The sequence below is a fragment of the Asparagus officinalis genome, chromosome 7 (genome assembly GCF_001876935.1).
Source record: "Asparagus officinalis chromosome 7, Aspof.V1, whole genome shotgun sequence".
NCBI lineage: Eukaryota > Viridiplantae > Streptophyta > Magnoliopsida > Asparagales > Asparagaceae > Asparagus > Asparagus officinalis.
This window is the reverse complement of record NC_033800.1, coordinates 26,457,223-26,477,832: the sequence shown is the minus strand read 5'-3', so window position 1 is coordinate 26,477,832 and position 20,610 is coordinate 26,457,223. Positions and strand designations below refer to the sequence as shown.

General features: G+C 37.6%; 1 protein-coding gene and 1 long non-coding RNA gene across 2 annotated transcripts in view; both read right to left on the bottom strand.

The window, feature by feature from the left end:
- Nucleotides 1-5,997, bottom strand: part of LOC109848681 (tryptophan--tRNA ligase, cytoplasmic-like) — a 12,438-nt gene extending 6,441 nt beyond the window's left edge. The window contains exons 1-3 of the mRNA XM_020418312.1: nt 5,873-5,997; nt 5,534-5,757; nt 5,327-5,446 (exon numbers count right to left, since the gene is read on the bottom strand). Of these exons, the coding sequence (XP_020273901.1) occupies nt 5,327-5,446; nt 5,534-5,748 (335 nt within the window). The 5' untranslated portion in view covers nt 5,749-5,757; nt 5,873-5,997. The remainder of the gene's footprint in view (nt 1-5,326; nt 5,447-5,533; nt 5,758-5,872) is intronic.
- On the bottom strand, nt 10,379-15,827 carry LOC109849976. The gene is made up of 3 exons (XR_002249291.1): nt 15,600-15,827; nt 10,615-10,958; nt 10,379-10,514 (listed from the first exon to the last, which is right to left on the bottom strand). It is a non-coding gene; the product is annotated as an uncharacterized LOC109849976 (long non-coding RNA).

Sequence of the window (20,610 nt, the reverse complement as noted above, 5' to 3'; positions counted from 1 at the left end):
TCAAGTGAAATGTGAGCTCCGATTTCAATGAGTGAAGGGGAATATGTCACCTCACTACCAAGCATAAAAACTTATACTTGGTAGTTAGTACCAAGCATACCCATTTTCCTCTATATATATATATATAGAGAGAGAGAGAGAGGTGATCTTATATCAACTTAAGTGGACATCAAGTCTTTGTCCACCAAAATTTCTATCCACTCATTTATATATATAAAAAGACTCTTCATATCATGCAAGGATCCCTAGACAACATGAGTGGATAGAAACTTTGGTGAACCATCCACTTAAGTTGACATAAGAATTTCTCTCTCTCTCTCTCTATATATATATATATATATATATATATATATATATATATATGTGTGTGTGTGTGTGTGTGTGTATGTATGTGTACTGATGGAATATCACTTCATTTCGTTCATGATAGAGAAGAAAGAGCATGAAGTACAATGTCACTTGAGTATAAAGGAATCGCATCACTACATACTTGATTTTGCCTAAATCTAGCTCCTAACGAAGCAAGAGAATGAGCCACAACATTAGCCTCTCTCCTCGCATAAGCGAAGCTACAAAATACAAAACCTTGAGTAATCACTAATATACCGACCACAATATGCCTGAATGATGCAAAAGAGAAAGAACCAAAAGTTAGAGCTGTAATAGGTAACAAACAATCCGAACTAATGATAATAGAAGAAAAGCCTGCTTCACTCGCAAGTTGAAGGCTTTGACGAATTGCCAATAACTCACATAAAAAAGATATATTTAATCTCATACCAGTAACTCAACAGATCAAAATGGACTAGTACATGAAAGACCTAAGCTACTAAAATCAAAAGACCCTAATTATTTCTTTTATCTTTCCTCTTTTTTTGGAATTCACTTTTGCACCTGTAAGAAGGATACGCCACAAGGAAAAGAACATTAGAAAAGAAACATTCCTAAAGAGATGAAAAACTTGCTACATAGACATTTTCTAGCTGGTCTTTGTAAACATTTCAATTACAAAGCTTAGGAGTTTGTCTAATGAGGCTCCATAATTTGCATTGGAAATGCTCGAAGTATGATCTTTTATTTCTTTTATTCACAAGTAAGAATTTCTTGTGGAGTTATGATTAGGTGAAGATAATCTAGAAATGTTGTTACATTATTATATTTATTTAAAACATAAAAACAAGGAAAAAGAAGATGTAACTAATTTGATAAATCATTCAAAACTAAAGCAAGCTTATCCTTATAGATATTTTGTCTTTAAATATGTTGCTGATTATTTAACATAATAATACCATTAACTTATTTTAGAATAGATTTTCCAACATATTTTCATATTATTTCTTATAAAAACAGATTCTATCAGTAATTTTCAAGATTGCAACCTAAGAAATATCTTACTGATTATTTAACCATTATTAAATCGTTCATTATCCCTCTATATTTTGAGAGAATATAATAAAGAATAAAAGAAATTAAAAAATTATAATACTTCAATATGTTTTCTCTTTTTGGCTCGTCATCTTATGTAGTGGGTTACTGTAATTCATATAGTGACCTATTATTTCGGAAACAAAATGCACCAGAGCTCCAAATAGAAGGGGACAATCATAATTTGGACATCTCCGCTAAAATTTCTTTCAATTTAACACTAATTAGTCTTGTACGATAAAGAGAAATTCAAATGGCAACTGTGGTTTCGCAATTGCCACTTTCACTCTCAGTAATTAGGGGGACATGTGTCCTTAACCTTAAAACAAACCCTCGAGCCAAATCGAACCCAACACATTCAATTCAATTTTGAGTGCGTGTTGAAGGACCCTCGCAGGTCGCGACTATGCTTAGACCTTTGTGTACAATAATATTGTTTAATCCCTCTTGTAAAAATACACGAGACACTCTCATAAAGAAAAGGATAACTAAAGAAATGATTGCACAATGATTAATGTTATTCAAAATTTGGATTTGTACCGTTATAAATGACTTATGATACTTGATTAAAGGCTAAATAGCATTTAAATATCTTATAGTTTATATGACTTACCCTATCTTTTTGCTTGGCATCTAAATACCTATAGTTTACATGACTTTGCACTTATACATCCTATCTTTTTTCCATAATACTTAAATGCCAATAGTTTACATGATTTTACACTTGTATATCCAACGTTTTTTTCTTGACATTTAAATACCTATTGTTGTTTAACATAGCACTTTGCTACCTTCTTTTAGTTAAATGATGATATATTCTCCTAAAAGTTTCCATGTGACACGCAATGATAAAAAGTGGTTAATTATAATCCTGAAGTTGGTTGAATTAGAGTAAAAACTAACTTTATGGGGAATTCTAAGTGGGAGTAAATAAGATTCAAAATGAGTTTTTTAGTTAAAAATACCAAGTTTAGGGGTATAATTGATCAATTTTTATCATATGCAAGTTAAATGAATACTTTTACTGGCAAATTTTCAATATTCAACGATAATGTTACAACGTTTGACTAAGAAAATGTAGCAATGTGCTACTTTTAAAAAACAATAGGGTATTTAAATGCCAAGAAGAAAAAAATGATAGGGTATATAAGTGCAACGTCATGGAAACTATAGAGCACTTAAGAAAGAAGACAGTGTATATAAGTGCAAATTCAAGAAAAGTATAGGGTATTCAAATGTCAAGAAGAGAGGTTATATAAGTGCAAAGTCATGTAGACTATAAGTTATTTAAGTGCTATTTAGCTTTAATTAAAAGAACCTAGTATGAAACATACTTATGTAATTTTATGTTTTGATATAAATCATTAATAATGCAAATTATGTCACTTACTATTAAACATATAAAGTTAAGAAAAAAAAAAGAAAACTTTCTCTTATTTGTTTTTTCCCTTGATTTTTATTAAATAAAAAGCCAAAGAACTCAAAGTCGACCAGATCTGACCGTAGAGTTCTTTGATCGAAAAACAAAAAGAATAGTAGCTACAAACAGAAGTTGAGTGCCCTTGAAAGGAAAGTGGACATTTTCTTCAATTTCCATGTTATTCTTCCTCAAATGGATTCTCTTTCATCTTTAAAACTTAAACACTTCTTCCGTTCTAAATCTTTAATAGAAAACAGACTTCCCTCCCATGAAATCAAAACCAAACCACCCAATGGCTTTCACTTCATTGCTTCACTAATCAAGGGTTTTCCTGAGGCCCATTGCTGCTACCAAACTCCTCATCTTTAAATCCCCATTAGCCAAAAACTTAATCACCTCTCCTAAATCACTATTTATTGGTCCTCCATTCCATGTTAGAGGAAACTATGCATCCTCGACGAAGGGCGGAGGGAAGGGAGTTGTTCGTACCAAGATTGTTGGTGGTAAAGTTTTCATTCAGGAGGCGCCATCATACTCTACGTAAAGCCCTAAGACCTACATTTGCCAAGGCTACTACGACATCGCGTTGTGCAAGCTAACAAAGAAATTTGTACTCTAGCCGAAGCCCAACCGAAGCCCAAGATGTTGAAAAAAATCAAGGAGTTCAAAAAAAGATGCAGAGTTTGGACTTAAAAGAAATTGATCCCGATGGAGAAGAAAGCCTTGGACAAGGAACGGATAAAAGTATCTTGTCGCTTCAACAACAAATTTGCTCATTACCATATAGTGGTAAGTTTACTTTTAATAATATTTTAGATTGCTAGCCATGTAGATTACATTTTAACTTATTCACGTTCTCCTCATTGAAGCACTCTAACATGAAGATCTCATGTTATGATTGTCAGAATTGCTACAAGACTGCCACTCATGAAAAAAAATACTTTTGCCCATTGAGCTTGGAGAAGAGGGAGAGTGGGTATGAAGAAGTCATTAGGGATAGAATAGGTTATGCTTTATTTTGTATTTTTTGATTAATAAGTGTCCATTCGTTTGGGGTTTAGGAACAGTGGATGTCTCAATATTTCGTTTATTTTAAGGGGGTTTTGAATTTTTTTGGGTTGGGACTTGGGACTTTAAACCTTCTTTTTTATTTTTTTTATTAATGGTCTATGTAGGGTTTACGAATTGCTGATATCTTAACATTTTGGTTATATTGGTCAGGTCTTGAAATTTTTTTGGGTTATTTTAATCACATTATAGGTTTAAGCTGATGAATATAGATGTATATTTTGACTAATAATTAGAAATGATTTGATTAAATCCTTGGGGCTTCTACCCATTGACTCTTCCCCAAAGAAAATTAATGATTTGCTTTGCATGTTAATTATATGAGGTTCATTGTGTTCTGAAATTTGTCTCCTATTTTGGTAGTTGGACTAATTGAATTTTATTAGTTACATGTACTTGTTTACATCAAGTTTTAATTAAGGATGATTGAGATTTAGACAGCAAGAGTAGTGCTATTGTATTCCATGTCTTAAATTTTTTGCATACGTTTTTACCTTTTTTATTTGCAATTCACAAATTTGAATTTGCATTAAGGGGTTATTTACACTTATACTGTAATAAGAAAATACAAATATAACTGTAACTTTCATTTCGGTGTAACTGGAATTTTTGCAACTGCAAAGTGACTTGCAATAAAATTGGCGGCAAGTAATTTTATAAAATTATGATTCATTTTGCAATTATAGCTTCAAAAATATTATAATTTTAGCAAAAGAGTAGATGGTGAATGTGGCACTTATGCAAGATGAGATGTATGTTTTCTGTGCCAATGGTAAAGAGAACAGTGATCATCTTTACTTCTAGTGTGCTTATTCTCAAGAAGTCCTTATTGCTATTCTAAAAAAAGTGAAATTAAGGACTCTAATTAGAAGGCGGTCTATACTTGTTGAATGGTTCCAGAGGGTAGTCAAGGGAAAAAATTCAGTAAACTGCTATAGAGGAGTATTGTTGCTTGCTGCCATATACTAGATTTGGCATGAAAGAAATTCCAGATGATACAAGTTAGAGCCTCATCCTCAGTATAGAGTTTGTAAGCAAACGGCAGATGTTAATTGAGTGGAGATTTTGGTTGTTTTCATTTGGTACGTGTTACTTGTAAATCTTAGGGTGGTCTGGGTGTAGAGATTGTAGTAAAAGTGGGTTTGTAGAGCTTTGGCTTTTCTTCATGTACATAAGTTAGTTTCTTTGTTTACCAGGATATGCTTGGGTATCTTTGTGTAAAGTTTGTTTGAGCGATAAAAGGTCTCTCATCTTTTCAAAAAGAAGGATGAAAATGACACAATAAACAGAAATCAGCCCTTTCCCTTCCAATGAAATAAAAATTTATGAATATAGAACATGAATATCACCTACAATTTCATCATGATTTGCATCAAACGCGGAAAACCATTCTAACTTGAACGCTAGACTCACTTGGTAAACATGAAAGGCACCAAATGCCCCAAATGCAGCGCCTCCGAGGATGGTCCTCTCCCCGTGTACAAGTAAAACTTCTCACCTTTCTCGTACAAATCAAGAATCTCATTGAAATCCCTAAATCATCAAAAATAAACAGTTAAAAACATCAAAACCCATATGCCACAAGCTAATGGTGAATGAAGATTTGGGAAGAGAATTCACCTGTGAGCAAAGAACACCCCGCGGCGAAGGAACACGTGAGCGGGGCGCGAGGTCAATCGCTCGACTCGATCGACTAGGGTTTCGTTGAGCCTTTGGCAGCCGAACTTCTCGACTAGCTTGTCGTAGTCGATCTTGCCGCCGTCCTTGGCAGTTACTTCCCACGGATTCACGACCTGTTCTTCTTCGGGTTTTACCTTGCTCTCGAGCTCTGCCATTAGAGAGAGCTGGAAGAAATTAGGGGCAAGGATTAGGGCAATTAATAATAAGAAACTCCAAACCAATTTCGAGGGTTAAATATGAAACTATAGCCTAAACGAGATCGAGAATGAGAGCAGACACTCGACAGAGGATAATGTTTGAGATCCCTGCTGCCCGCCGCCGATAGTCGAGCTTCGATCAGATTCAATGCTGAAACGACGAAATTGAGCGTATGGAGGTGCTAGGGTTAAAGAGATTATTAAACGGGTCATATACGTGTATTCAGTGTCGACCCGAATTACCCTTTGTACTATCGAGGTGCTAGGGTTAAAGAGATTACTAAACGGGTCATATACGGGTATTCAGCGTCGACCCGAATTATCCTTTGTACTAATTTGGGTCAACTAGTTTATCACCCGTATCCGTATATTTCTACTACGGTTGCAATCTGATGGGATACAGCTCAGGTATAGAACTTAACTTATCCATCTTCATGGTTATGTATATGGATATAGATATGCCATACATGATTAGGAAAACGTGTCTCTATATGCGCTAAAATCAGATATAATTATACACATAGATATACATGCAGATAAAAAAGATGCAAGAAGACTTAAAACAGGAAAAACATTAGTCCAAATAATACATTGTATTTTATTAATATTTTCGCTATATCTGAAAAACTAACACTAAGTTGTGAGACCCTAGAGGGGGGGTGATTAGGGTCTTATGCTAATCTAATCCGATTTAAATGCCAATTAAAACTAATTAACAAGTTATCCTAGCAAGTATGAAATACCACAAGATAAGTGAGCTAGGATAAGCAATGTAAACAATGAGATATATCCTATATGATGAATTATATATATATGCAAGGATATATAAACAAACACAAGGGGTAAACAATCTAAATAGGATAGTGGATGAAATGAATGAGCAATGCACAATTGGCGATATAAGATGAATGCAAAAATAAATACGCCAAAGACAAACTCAAACAAGCAATATGATCACGGAGTTCGGACCTTCCGTCCTACGTCTCCGCTCCCCACTCCCGGGGAGAAATCCACTAACACAATCCGGTTTGGAAGCCGGAACTTCTTCTACACACTCGGTTTTCTAGCTAACCGAAAACTCTACAACACACACTCTTGCAATCACACTCTACACCCACTAAGTGTTGGACCTAGCCGTGTCTCCCTCAAGTGCTCGGTTACAACCTCTCCCTAGGCACGTCAACCGACGCCACTCCTCTTGGGACGATCCCCGACTCTCACCACACACTCCTCACTCGGTGTACAAGTGTATTACAAAGTGAATATCACAATAAGCACAATATAACAAATGATTGTTCTCAACTATGGATGAGAACTCAATTAAGCACAACTCAAAGTTACAATCTCTCACCACCCAACTATACTATGTATGTAAATACTAAAAGCTCAATATGGGTGTGTGTAACAATGAGTAAAATAAAATCTAACTCAAATAGCAAACTAGCAATAGTAAGAATATGAAAATCAATAACGAAATTGCTAGAGAAAAGAGTTAGAAAACTTCTCTATAAACACAAAGAAGAGGATGAAGAGGATTGAGAATGAATCCCTCAATCTGCAGTGAAAACTTCCTCCTTTGTAAACAGAAACCCAATCTTTAAACAAACAATAAAACCCTAAACCCTTGTTTAAAAACTTTGTTTAAAACTCTTCTTGATCTCTTGAAAAGAGATCAGCAATTGGGTATTTATACCCACTCAAGATCTCAACAAAAACCCCAAACAAAATGACAAAACAGTCCCCAGAAGACAGCTCAGAAAAATAGCCGTTAGTGTCTAACGGATCTATTGGCAGTCGACCGACAGAATTTTCGGTCGACCGAAAGAAAGAATTCGGTCGACCGACGGAAAATCCGGTCGACCGCGAGCAGGTCTGAAAAACAAAGAAACAAGCAGAGACTTCGTCGGTCGACCGGTCGACCGATCATTTGATCTTTCTTCACTGAGCGACAGAGAGTCTGTCGGTCGACCGGTCCGGTCGACCGAGAGCTCAAATCGGTCGACCGACAGAATTTCCGGTCGACCGACGTTAGTCAAGAAAGTTTTCTTCGTGTTTTCGCTGAATTAAACTTATCCCTAATAGTTTCTACTTCTATCATGGCATCATTTTTAGCATGAGTTAAGCTAGCAATAGATGAAGACATGAGTTAAGCTAGCAATAGATGAAGCTATGTATGTATATATATAACTATATATATGCATAGAAACCAAAACTTGTGTGTATATATATATATATATATATATACGAAGAAACCAATAAATGTGTGTATAGATAATTGAGCTTAGAGTATATAACACACATAATATAAATCCTAAACTAAATTACCCAAGCTTGATCTTGATCTTCAATAAGCTTGACTTGGTACACGTTGCGGATGAAGCTTGAACTTGATCTTTAACTTTGAATTTGCAAGGCTTCACCGACATTCCGCCAACCTCCATTGGATTTCATCGTTGAAGCTCTATTCCATCCATCCTCCAACTACGTTGTTTGTCTATAATAAATAAGAAAACACAAATACTAGACAAACAACATTAGTGGTAAATTATTTGTTAAACATCATCAAAATATGAAGGCCAACATAAGTCTCTTGATAATCAAAATTAATCTCCAATCCATCAATGTAAAGATTACAATGATTACAATTGTGGAATATAAATCTAGATATTTTACTACATATCCATCATATCATATCAGTTATAGATATTTAGTTACCATATGTGTATTCTAATGGATACGAATACATGTATATCCACACTAACAGATTTTTTGGCTCGGGTCAATAGGTTGGGTCAAAATGGTAATCATACATATAATAGAGGCGTAACTAGGGGTGGGCACTTTTTGGTGCGAAACCGACTAAGCCTATTGAAACAATCGAAATTTCGGCAGTTTGGTCTGGGTTTAGGAAGTTATCGGTTCAATTTTAGAATATTTGGAAGTGAATTAATCAGATCGATTGCTCTTAACGTAATTGTCTCAACCTCACCCTTTTTTTATAGGGGAAATAAATGCGTGCTAATATTTTCATCTATCTAAGTTGCTCAATGGTCAATTTTAGTTTGTAAAGTAAATGATTTGATGAGTTTTATCTTCGACTTGGCTAAAATTTCTCAAAGTTCACGTATCCCGAATTGAACACCACACTGATTGATTTGATTCAGTTTGATCATAAATCTAGCTTGATTCATATTTGTTTGACAGAAAGTAATAAAAAGTGACCAAATTGACTGATTTGTTCACCCTATGTGCAATGTAATTCGACTAGACTTGTGAAGAAATCTGTATATTGGGTTGAGATTGGACCTAATAATTTTGCTCAGCTTCTCATCAGAAATCAAATTGGGCATTGCGTCCAAAAAACGCTTGATCCATCAAAAGCTTAATCTATGGGAAAACTTTCAAGTGCGCTCCGATCCGTGGAATTAAATATGCACCTAAATAATGGCAATCGCTGGATCTTTAGATTTAGAGATTCATACCTAGACCTAATGATTGACATTTTTTTGAGTGCACATCTAATGCTATGAGTCATTTCCAAAATATACTTTGGCAAATCTTCAACATAGGTCCATAACGCCTCGTTTGGTACGTGGGAATAAAGTCAAGTGAGAATGAAATGGAAGAAGGAATGGAATGGAATGTATGTGAGAATGGAATGGTCATTCCCATTCTCTTGTTTGGGTGCGTTTGTAGAATGAAGCTAGAATGAAAAATCTAATTCTCATTCCCATGTTTGGTATCACTAGTTCACAAGTGAGAATGGAATCTCATTTTCTAATAATGCCCTTATAACAACATAGATTTTTAATAAGATAAAAATAAACATTAATGATAATAACTAAAAAAATTTATTTATGCATATGTTATATTAATCTAAGTATGTGTTATACTAATGCGCATGTTATCGATCAGGTGTATATTTCGTTTATTTTTTTAAACAATTCTCACTATTTCTTAGTCTTAAAAATTTAAATAAAAATAAATAAAAGATTATCGCATCTTTCATATGTCCAAAAAAATATAAAGAATGATATTCACAATCCACAGTTCTAGATATATAAATTAACTCATTTGATAAAGTACCAAAATCACCCATATCATAATATAAAAAAAATCCATAAAACAATACCAACTAAAATAATAAGTTTCGAAATAGCAAAATGATATACTAGCCTAAATTGCCAATCTAAAATTGCCCACTTGCATATCGCCTCACCCAAACATTCTTCAAATCATCACTAAGTGTGAAGAACAAATCCAGTAAATCACGGTTAGTACCAATCGTTCTTATCGCTGTCAAACATTGCTCCATAGGTAAATTCATATTCATTACGTATTCAGTAAACCTCTTTCTCTTCTAAGTCAAAGCCACTTCATCTAACCCATCCTTAATTAACTGGCTCGACCTAAAAAGTTCACTTGCTATATTTGTAGAAGATTCCCTCAATATCTCGAATGACTCGCTATCCCCCGATAACCGTCTCTTCTTTTTATGCTTGGAGGAAGCTTCACCCGTGTTCTCAGGTATTACCTCTTGAGAATGTGACTAAGGTATATCATCAGCATCAGTATCATGGCCAGCCTCCCTATCAAGTTCTTCTATAACATCATATGGGTGTTCCATTCCCTTTCCTGTCGCTCGATCCTTTCCAAACCCAATAGATAAGGTATCAAGGTGTGGAAAAGCTTTCTCCTTGAATCGTGTAGCATTTTTAATGGGCCTGCAATTAAATTCGTTTAAAAAATCAATAATCATTAATTAACAAGATACTGGATATAATAAAATTAACATGCTAGATTAAAATTTGAATAACTAAATACCTTTAGATATTCATCTCATACTTCTTTTTCAGCAGTTACACATTGCTTCGTTTCATCCCATCCAAAACCACTGCAGTTGAGCATATCAAACACAATACTGAATTGTGTCTTAAGAGTTTTCATCCTTGATCTGATATGTGGATCAACCTTTAACCCCGAATTAGGTAGTGACATGGCAAGTAACATCTCAACAACATTATAGTGTCCAGGCTTGAAACCACGATCAACATTGTACTTTCCAGTTTGGTGTAACTCCAATAATGCATCAACCTACTTCTGGTCTTCCTCAACTATCCATGTTCGTTTATTCTTCCCAGGTCCTCGTTGATCTTCTTGATCCATTCCTGAATAGTTTATAAACCATGTAATAATTTCCAAATTTATATCATCACGATAGTTTTTAAATAAGTCTTGCTTTGATGATTTATGAAAGTAAGCAAATATTTTGGTTTGTAGCAAGTATAATGAACTTATAACAAAAAAAGCATAATAATGCGTCCAGTAACTAAAAAAAGCACAATAATGTTAATTTTAATTAAAATAAATGTCAAACAATTTGAAAACAACATGATAACATAAAATTGAATACTAACTAATAAAATAGTGTTAACGCCACATCATCAATGATATCCTCTGATAAGATACTCTTCTTCCCCTATCCACTGGTTATACAAAAAATTTACGAGGTTATCTCGATATGAAGTCCAAGCTGTTGTAGTTTCAATTGTGTTGATTAAATCATTATTAGCCATTTGAGTTGTTTCCTCTAAAATATCAAGACCCTCTTCAAATGGATCAATCTCCATTTCTCTCCTTATGTAATTATGTAGAAGACAACATGCCATGATTATTCAATTTTGGGTCTTTATAGGGTAAAATGAAGGACTGCGTAAAATCCCTCATCTTAATTTAAGCAATCCAAAACATCTCTCAATAATATTCCTAGTCGATGCATGTTTCATGTTGAAAAACTCTTGCATAGTTGTAGGTTGGTGTCCGTCTCTCCATTCGTTCAACCGATGCATGTTTCATGTTGAAAAACTCTTGCATAGTTGTAGGTTGGTGTCCGTCTCTCCATTCGTTCAAGTGGTATCGTTGACCTCTGTATGAGGTTGGTGTCCGTCTCTCCATTCGTTCAAGTGGTATCGTTGACCTCTGTATGGGGCAAGAAAACCTTCGCAATTTGTGTATCCAGCATCAACTAGATAGTAATGACCTATGATTAGACATGTCAAAAATGTATTTAATTAAATAGCATTGGAGTTGATGATTAATAACCCAAATGAAGTATAAATTATAAGTAACGTACCACGTGGGACTTTTAACCCATTTCTTCTAGTTATTGCTTCTCGAAGGACTCTACTATCAACAGCTGACCCTTCCCAACTAGGAAATATATATATGAATTGCATGTCTTGAGAACATACACCCAAAATATTTGTAGCAATTTCACTCTTTCGTGTTCGATGCCTAGATTTTTTCTCCACAGCTACTCTCACCCTTATGTAAGTCCCATCTATAGCTCCAAGACAATTCTAGACATTAGGAAAATTTTAATGTGCTAGATTACTTATAAAAATTGATAAATACAAATTCTACTTATATTGTAGATTACCTTAAACCATTTCTACCTCGCATCTATTGAGTCAATCGGTACTGGCTCGGGTTACTTAATCAAAATATCGTGTAGATGTATCACGACGTGTAACACACAAGTAAAATGCCGACTAGTAGTTTCCCCTGAACGTTGGAAAATTTGTTTTATGACTATGATCTTCACATGGTGGGCGAGGATATGTAGAAACATTGCTACTTCCTCGTCTACCAACATATTTTTTGTATCATTTAGTCCTACATTTTGCAGCATAGTGCATAACTTCCTAAAAGAGCTCCTATACATTCTAAGCTGATCATAACAAGTTACTTCACTTGCATATGCTAGACGATATACATTTTTCCTTTTAGAATAAAAATCGCTGATCATAACAAGTTACTTCACTTGCATATGCTAGACGATATACATTTTTCCTTTTAGAATAAAAATTTATCAAATATCGCTCTCTCAGTGATTTTTTTTTCAATGTAAATTTTCATTATGTGAGATAAAAATATGAACCACCAAGCCACTACACTTGCAAATTTCCCATATGTGTTTGGACAACAACCAACTTCTTCAATTTTCTCTGTTTGCCATCAGAATCCATAATATGATATATCTTGACTGCATAAGTGTAAAAGAGTATATTCATTTTGGAATGTAAACAATTTAAATAAACTCTTAATGAGAATTCTTTATAACAAGGATATTGTTGAATATGAAAAGAGAATAATACACCAGGCATGAGTTTTTATATTGGTGAATATAGATGTTCGGTTAGCAAGTTTTTATACACCAGGCATGAGTTAACCTAATACAAGATATAGTTAGATCTTACATATCTCTTCTCACTCTTTGTTTCCTTATCTAACTTTATTCATAGCACATAAACTGCACTAACTAGTAATTTCCAAAGGATATAGATACTGCTCTTACAATTTATATTAAATACAAATTGGGATAACTGCCATTTTCATCCTAATCTCTAATTTACTCTTTCCAAATTTTGCTATTCAATAGTACTACTTGCAACAGCGGGGCAAAATAAATCTGTCTCCAAAGGTTGTGATCATCGAAAAAAGCTCCATCGGACCAATAGGTCCCTTCCTTCCCCTCTATAGCTAGTCTAAGACTCTCCAATACAATAGATAACGTTGCATTTAGCGCGGACTTGGAGACATGTGAAAAGCATTATATTCTCACTTCTTTTGGGAGTGTCCTCTCTTTCTCTCTTACACGTTTCATACTAAAGAAAACTAGGTCTACCTTCATCTAGATGACTCCCATGACTTGAAATATAATCACACACAAGAGAAAAAAAAAAGCATAAACCATAAATGCTGACTCACAAATTACTGAAAACAAAAGAAAAAATTTTCAACAAATTCTCCTGTAGGTTGATAGCTGGACCAGCTACAGCAACTTATGACCACTAAGTCAATAGATTCAGCTCCATATCTTTGCCAAATGATCTAAAGTATATGACCTAGTAACTTTAAACAACATTGCTATGTTACTCTTAGTAACCTGCACTTTATCAGTCAATCCTCTGTTCGACTTCTGTTCAAATATTCTCTGTCCAAAAAGAACACTCTTTGAACATTTTAGAATAGGAAAACTGGATTCTCCTTTTAATTTGCTGCTCATTCAATGTCTTCAAAATGGATTACTAGCATATCTCGAGTTTCTGACGCAAGCTATCCAAATTATACTTAGGGGTTCAGAACACAAGTTTTCATAAGTTTTCCACAAAAAATAAACAAATTTATCTAAATGAATCTTTCCTAGACCTCACATCTCAAACCCTTTATATAACGAGTTTCTTTTGGCTTCATATTTGGCAAAACTCTATTAACTATTCCTTGGCAAACCAATTTATTGACCGTGAACGATAAATTGTATGTTCCTCACTTTCTTTCAAAGTTCTAAAGACCCAGCCTTATCGAGGTAAGATCCATTAAATATTAGACAACGTTTTATTATGAATTGCTGTCTAAAATCAAGTTTTTTAAGATTGGTTTCTAATACATGTGCAATGTAACTAGGAGCAAGAAGAGTCTAAGAATAAGTTCTAGGAGGCCAGCTGGTAGATAGAACAACCTACAACATCGTTCAAATAAACTTGTGTAGCTAGCAAGCTACATATCAACGTGTAAAGGAAAGATTTGCCAAGGAAATCATATTCATTTAAAAAAATCATAAAGCAGAACATGAATTCAAGAAAGATAAATATATGTTATATACATTAGCTTATCATAAATAGAAATTAGGAATAAAAAATGTGATGTCCTGCAGCTCCACTATAGACTGGATTCCCAGCTAAACATCTTCAACTAATGACTCGTGGAGGGAACCTGTTGGATGCATTTGCATGCCCATATATAGACTTGATCCGAAACAGGCAATATAGACTGAATTCTGCTAATATATGTTATATACATTATCTTTAAGGCCAAGAACAGGAGGCAACAAACAGACATGATCCGAAACAGGCAATATAGGCGGAGAGATTTCACTATAATCAATTTGACAAAATCTCCTAAACCACAAAATTTGTAAACTCGCATTAGTATTATATACTTTCAATCTTATGGGCATGCTTCCTTCACATAAATCTTAAGAAGCAGCACTTAATTTCCCCACAGTCTGCCTCCAACTGAAAATTATGAAGTTCACACAGGCAATGATGAAAGTCATTTAGTTATATGTAATACCTAATATGTTATATCACAATGGATTCATCTATTAAATAACATAAGTATTAACAATAATCAAAATAATCTCTACCAACAAATCTGAAATCAACTAATGACCTTTATGCGGTTTCTGAACTCACTTTTAGTTCATTCACAAAGGTTTGAGGTAAAGATTATATTCATTATCATCGAAATATAATATTATGATCAAAATGCAGAATCAAACCATAGAAATTAAGAAGGAATTATTGACAATCAATAATCAGAAAGTAACTAGCAGAGCTTCAATAACCGTGAAATACAAATTAACATCTTAGTGCAGGTCATCGTATGTGAACAAGAATTCGATATTAATCCAAGAAGAAATATTCTGTTTGCAGGTCATTGTACATTGTACAGTACAGATTTTCTATCCTCAAGCCTTATTATGCATGTACTGAAATCAATTAGGAAAACGAACATTACTATTGAATTGAAGAATTGAAGCAACAGAATGACTCAAGATTATTTTGTAGGAATATTCCTCCCTTTCTTTTTTCTTAGCTTTGTAAGAATTCTGCTAAAGTAGCAAAATTAATATGGATAATCGTCACAAATTTAACAGAGTTCAACAAATTTCAACAGATTAAGCAGTGAAGAAGAAAAGTCACGAAAAATGAAGAAAAATCGAGCAAAAAACCACCGAATCGTACCTAGAAACGTGAGCGAAGGAGAGTCGATGACTCGGTCGTTGAAGAGAAAGGCGATGCCGGCTATGGTGGTGACTTTAGTGGAAGACGCGATGCCGGGGCGGAGGCGGCGTCGGAGGATTTGTGTTCGAGAGGCGGTTGAGGCCATGGAGGAAGAGGTGGAGGAGAAGGGATTGGTGTTGGGATTGAAGTCAGGAAGGAAAGAGCGGCGGCACGTTGATTTCAGGGGCGATGAATAGAAATGAGGCCTTTTTGTTTTGATGGAGCCTTAAAAAACAGAGAGAAAATAAGAATACGTAGTCAAAAGCCAAGATTTTTAAATTGATTCTTATTATTAATAGGGGTATAATTAAAAAAACCTAACTAATTTGATTCTCTCATTGAATGGGAATGATCATTCCCTATCTTCTCACTTGGAATACACATTCCCACAAAAAGTGGGAATGACCATTCCATAGAAATGGTCATTCCAACATCTAAAAACTAGTTTTGTTTGGTATGAAGGAATGAGAAGTGAGAATGACATTTCATTCCACCCCATTCCCGCGTACCAAACGGGGCGTAATTGTAGGCGTATAAAATTGCTTATAGGTCCCTTAGCACAGCTCGGCACAAACCGACGAACCATCGGGCGACATATCCAAACATGAGCGTCAGTCCACAACGCCGAAGCCATATGACACGCAACGAAGCGGATTAACGAGGCAACGAGGCTAATGAACCGCACGCAAACAATGGAATACATCCATTCGCATGCGGAATCAAGCTAACAGTTTGGTGAGTCAACGAGTCATCCAACCATAGAACGGATTTGAACTCAAACACCGAGACGGATTTGCTGCCATATTGGGATTCGAACTGTCAAATCAGAGTCCGGATCAACAACGAAGCGGGTTTACTGCTAAATCAGGATTCGGATCAACAAATCAGAGTCCAAGTCAACCACGAGACCGGAAAAAATGGCAAAACCCAAACACCAAAGGGGACTCGGCCAAAACCGAGCCACCTATAGGTGGCTAGGCCAAAGCCGAGCCACCCATAGGTGGCTCGGCCGGCCGGCCCCCTATAGGTGGCCGGCCCAGATCTGTGCCAAGGCACAGATCTGAGAGCCTATAAATAGGCCTTTGCTCATTTGTTAAAGGGGGGAACTTTTGGAGCCGAAACTCTGCCGGATTGAGAACTAAGCTTGGAGTTTTGAAGGCTTGAAGACTTGGATGTTCAGATCCGGTTCTTGGCGAGCATCCACGTCACAAAAGGCAGGAGTTCGAGAGAGAGAAATCAGATCTGAGATCTACACGAAGTAATACTCCGGATCAAAGCTTGGCCTTTGATCCCGAGAACTAAAGGCTATTATTTCCTTGGTGAAATAGTACCCCCCGGCTGTTATTTCCTTAGTGAGATAACACCCGTCAAATCGTGTAGATCCGACCGGATCTAGATCGCGCGGTGGTCCACGGATTATCCCCGGCGTTGGCAAAGAACCCACAAAAGCGAGTGACCGCAAAACAGGAGCTCGTGATTCGTTTGAAAAATTAAAGTTGTAATCTTTTTATTTTTCTTTGATTTTGTTGTAACCGGATCTGATAAAAAGACCAGATTTTTGTAATCGATAAACTATTACAAGAGTGTGCAATGGAATCAATGAAGAAAACAATTTTTCCCGCGAACAATCTCGGCTGTTATTTCCTTAGTGAGATAACACCCATCAAATCGTGTAGATCCGACCGGATCTAGATCGCGTGGTGGTCCACGGATTAACCCCGGCGTTGGCAAAGAACCCACAAAAGCGAGTGACCGCAAAACAGGAGCTCGTGATTCGTTCGAAAAAGGAAAGTTGTAATCTTTTTATTTTTCTTTGATTTTGTTGTAACCGGATCTTATAAAAAGACCAGATTTTTGTAATCGATAAACTATTACAAGAGTGTGCAATAGAATCAATGAAGAAAACAATTTTTCCCGCGAACAATCTAACGACCACAGTGGGAGTCACCGATCTCGCTGCCGAGATCGTCACGTCGCAGCCGCGGATCTCAATCCTGGTCGAGGAGGATGTTGAATATGAATTCGATCAGGCCAAGTTCGAGGAGTATCTGTCATCCTCGTCCGGATCCACCTCCCCCCACAAGTCCAAGAAGTTCTCCTCCAGAAGAAAAGTTCGTTGGTTTGAAGAAGTTCAGAACGCCAACGAAGCTCTCACCCCAGCTGATGCCAAAGTTGCATCGGGTGAAGTTCCACCGACCTCCAATGAGGTCAAACCTGTTCTTACCGACGCCTCTACTGTTGAGGGCGTTGTGACTCTCTCAAAGAGAGCCCGCCAGAGGCGACGTTAACGCCTTGCGCGGCAATTCGCTAAGGCGATGGAGTCTACCGACGGAGTCCGCTACAACGCGGATCTGAAGAACAGGAGAGGCAAACAACCCCAACAACTGAAGAATGGCAGGTCCTCCAAACCACCAACGAACGAATGGAATGGATCCGGGTCAAACGGAACCGTTCGACACTTGAAGAGCAGATTCACAAACGCCGCGCGTTACTCGCACAAGCAAAAATTCTTGTGCAGGAGGCCAAGAAATTGGAGGAAGAAAGAGTGGCCAAAAAGCCATCACCAACCCGCCAAGTATGGAGGCCGAAGCAGCCTCCAACAAAAGTTCAACCACCGGCGAATCAACCCAAGCCGCCGATGATTCCAGTAATTACTCCGGGAGATCACGCAGAATCATCCCGAAAGAAGAAGCCAGTTTTGGAGCGCCTCGGCCCACTTCCCGATGAGCGAGGCAAGGCTCCAGTTCAAGAGCGTTTGGGCCCGATAAAGAAGCCCCGGACGACTCAACATGCTGGGGGTCGCCGCCATCCTCAACACGCCAAAGAAATCAGGGCAGCTACGCGTACCAATTTGCGCATCGAAGTCCGGGAGCCCGCTGAGAACTCACGCCCAAAAAGGCAGGTTTCGAGGCGCGTGACTCTTGAAGGCCCAAAGAAGGCAGTTCACCCTCAGAAGGAAACATTATCATCTGATGACAATAATGTTATACCTGAGAAGTCGTGCCAACACACGATAGATTACTCCGACCTTCAAGCAGACGAGTTGTACTATCGTGCTGGGGGTACGAGTAAAACTAGGAAAAGGAGTCCCTGAGAACAGGAAACTCAATGCCCCTGTTCCAAACTCATTCGGGCAGTATTGTCTGAATGCAACTGCATCAAGGCGGTCCCCGAACGAGTTTCGGTTTTTGAAAGGCTCAGTACTGAAACACCGAAACCAAGGCCTAGGCGTTTCCGACGAAGTAGAAGGATAGTCGAAGACGGAGAATTTCCGAGGGTCACCACCAATATGACCAGCAAAAGGGCATCGACACGGGACAATCTCGAATAGATTCTGAAAGCATCCCGGCCTAGAACCCGTCTGCAGTCCGGAACCATCAAGCGAGCAACTTATGGTAGGGTTCGGACAAGACTACCTTCAGAAGATGAAGAATCTGATGCTGGCTCCGCGGTTGCATCAGATAATACGATATCCAGTGAGGGACAACCCCGCGAGGCACTCATGATAAGTGCAGAACAAGTGGCCAAGATGCTCGAAGAAGCTTTGGCTAAACAATATGAGAGCTTTAGGTTCGAAATGCAGATGGCCATGCAGAACATGAGAGAAATGCATGTCCAACAAATCCAAGCATTGACGAACCAGCAACCCGAGCCAAGTCATCGTAACCAGGTTAATCTGGAAGATGAGGACACAAATGCGAATGAGACACATAATGCCAATAATCCTCCTGTCAATACAGGGGGTGGTAATGAGAATGCTAGCGAAAACACAGGTGAAAACTTGAAGATCAAGAACCTCGAGAGCAAAATCAATACGTTGATTTCCTCTCAAGAGATGAAGAAAACATGCATTCCTTGTCCATACCCAAGAGAGTGGGAATCGATCCCATATCCGACGAAGTTCAACCTAATTAACTTCACGCCGTTTAATGGGATGGGTTCACCCACTCAGCATTTGATTTATTTCAAATCGCACCTAGGAGTTATCTCTGGTAATGAGCCTCTGATGGTACGATCCTTCGTTGGCACTCTTCGCAGAGTCGCCTTCGATTGGTATCGCCGCCTCAAGCCAGGAAGCGTAAATAGCTGGGACGATATGGAGACTAAGTTCCTAGCCAACTTCTTCGACGACGACACAGAGATATCCATCGGGTCGTTGCTTGACGAGAAACAGAAAGACGGGGAATTGGTTGACACCTTTGTCAAGAGGTTCCGGAACAAGGCGATGAACTGTCGGGACCCGATCACCGATGAATTCATTCTCCAGACTTACCACAACAACCTCGCATTGGACGTGTTGGAAGCAATGGGGACAGCACCGTCCAAGACATGGAAGGATCTGAAGGTCCGAGGAGAGCAAGCTGAGCGGTTCCTCAGAAGGAAGAAGGCGGAAAGAGGCCAACCGGCGACGAATGCTCCACAGCAAAATTTCGTCCCACGGGGGAAAGGTAAGACATATGCTAATGCAGTTGATGCTAATCAAACTTTCCAATTGCAACCTCAGCAACAGCAGCAGCAACAAGCACCACAACAACCTCGGGGGCAATGGCAACAACGACCTCAGAAGCAGAAATCTTCAGAGCCAAGATTCCCCAAGGTGTACTCCTTCAAAGATGACGAAGTTCCCGGCATCTTTAAGTACCTGTTGGAGAATAACAAGATCCAGCTACCAGCGATCGTGGATCAAGAAGGGGCTAGCAAAGTGACGGATCCGAAGTATTGCGCATACCATAGAGCGGTCCATCACCCTACCAAGTCGTGCTACCACCTCAAGGACAAGATCCAGGCGCTAATTGATGTAGGCGTCATAACCCCGAAGCTGTCCAAGAATGTTGGAGCAAATGCGGTGTCAATCAGCTTTGGATCGGTGTCCACAACATGGTTCAAAACAGAGCGCATCACCAAAGTAGGGATGAAGACTATGAACGATGACCCACATGGACAGCGCCAAAAAGGGCTTGTGCCACACACA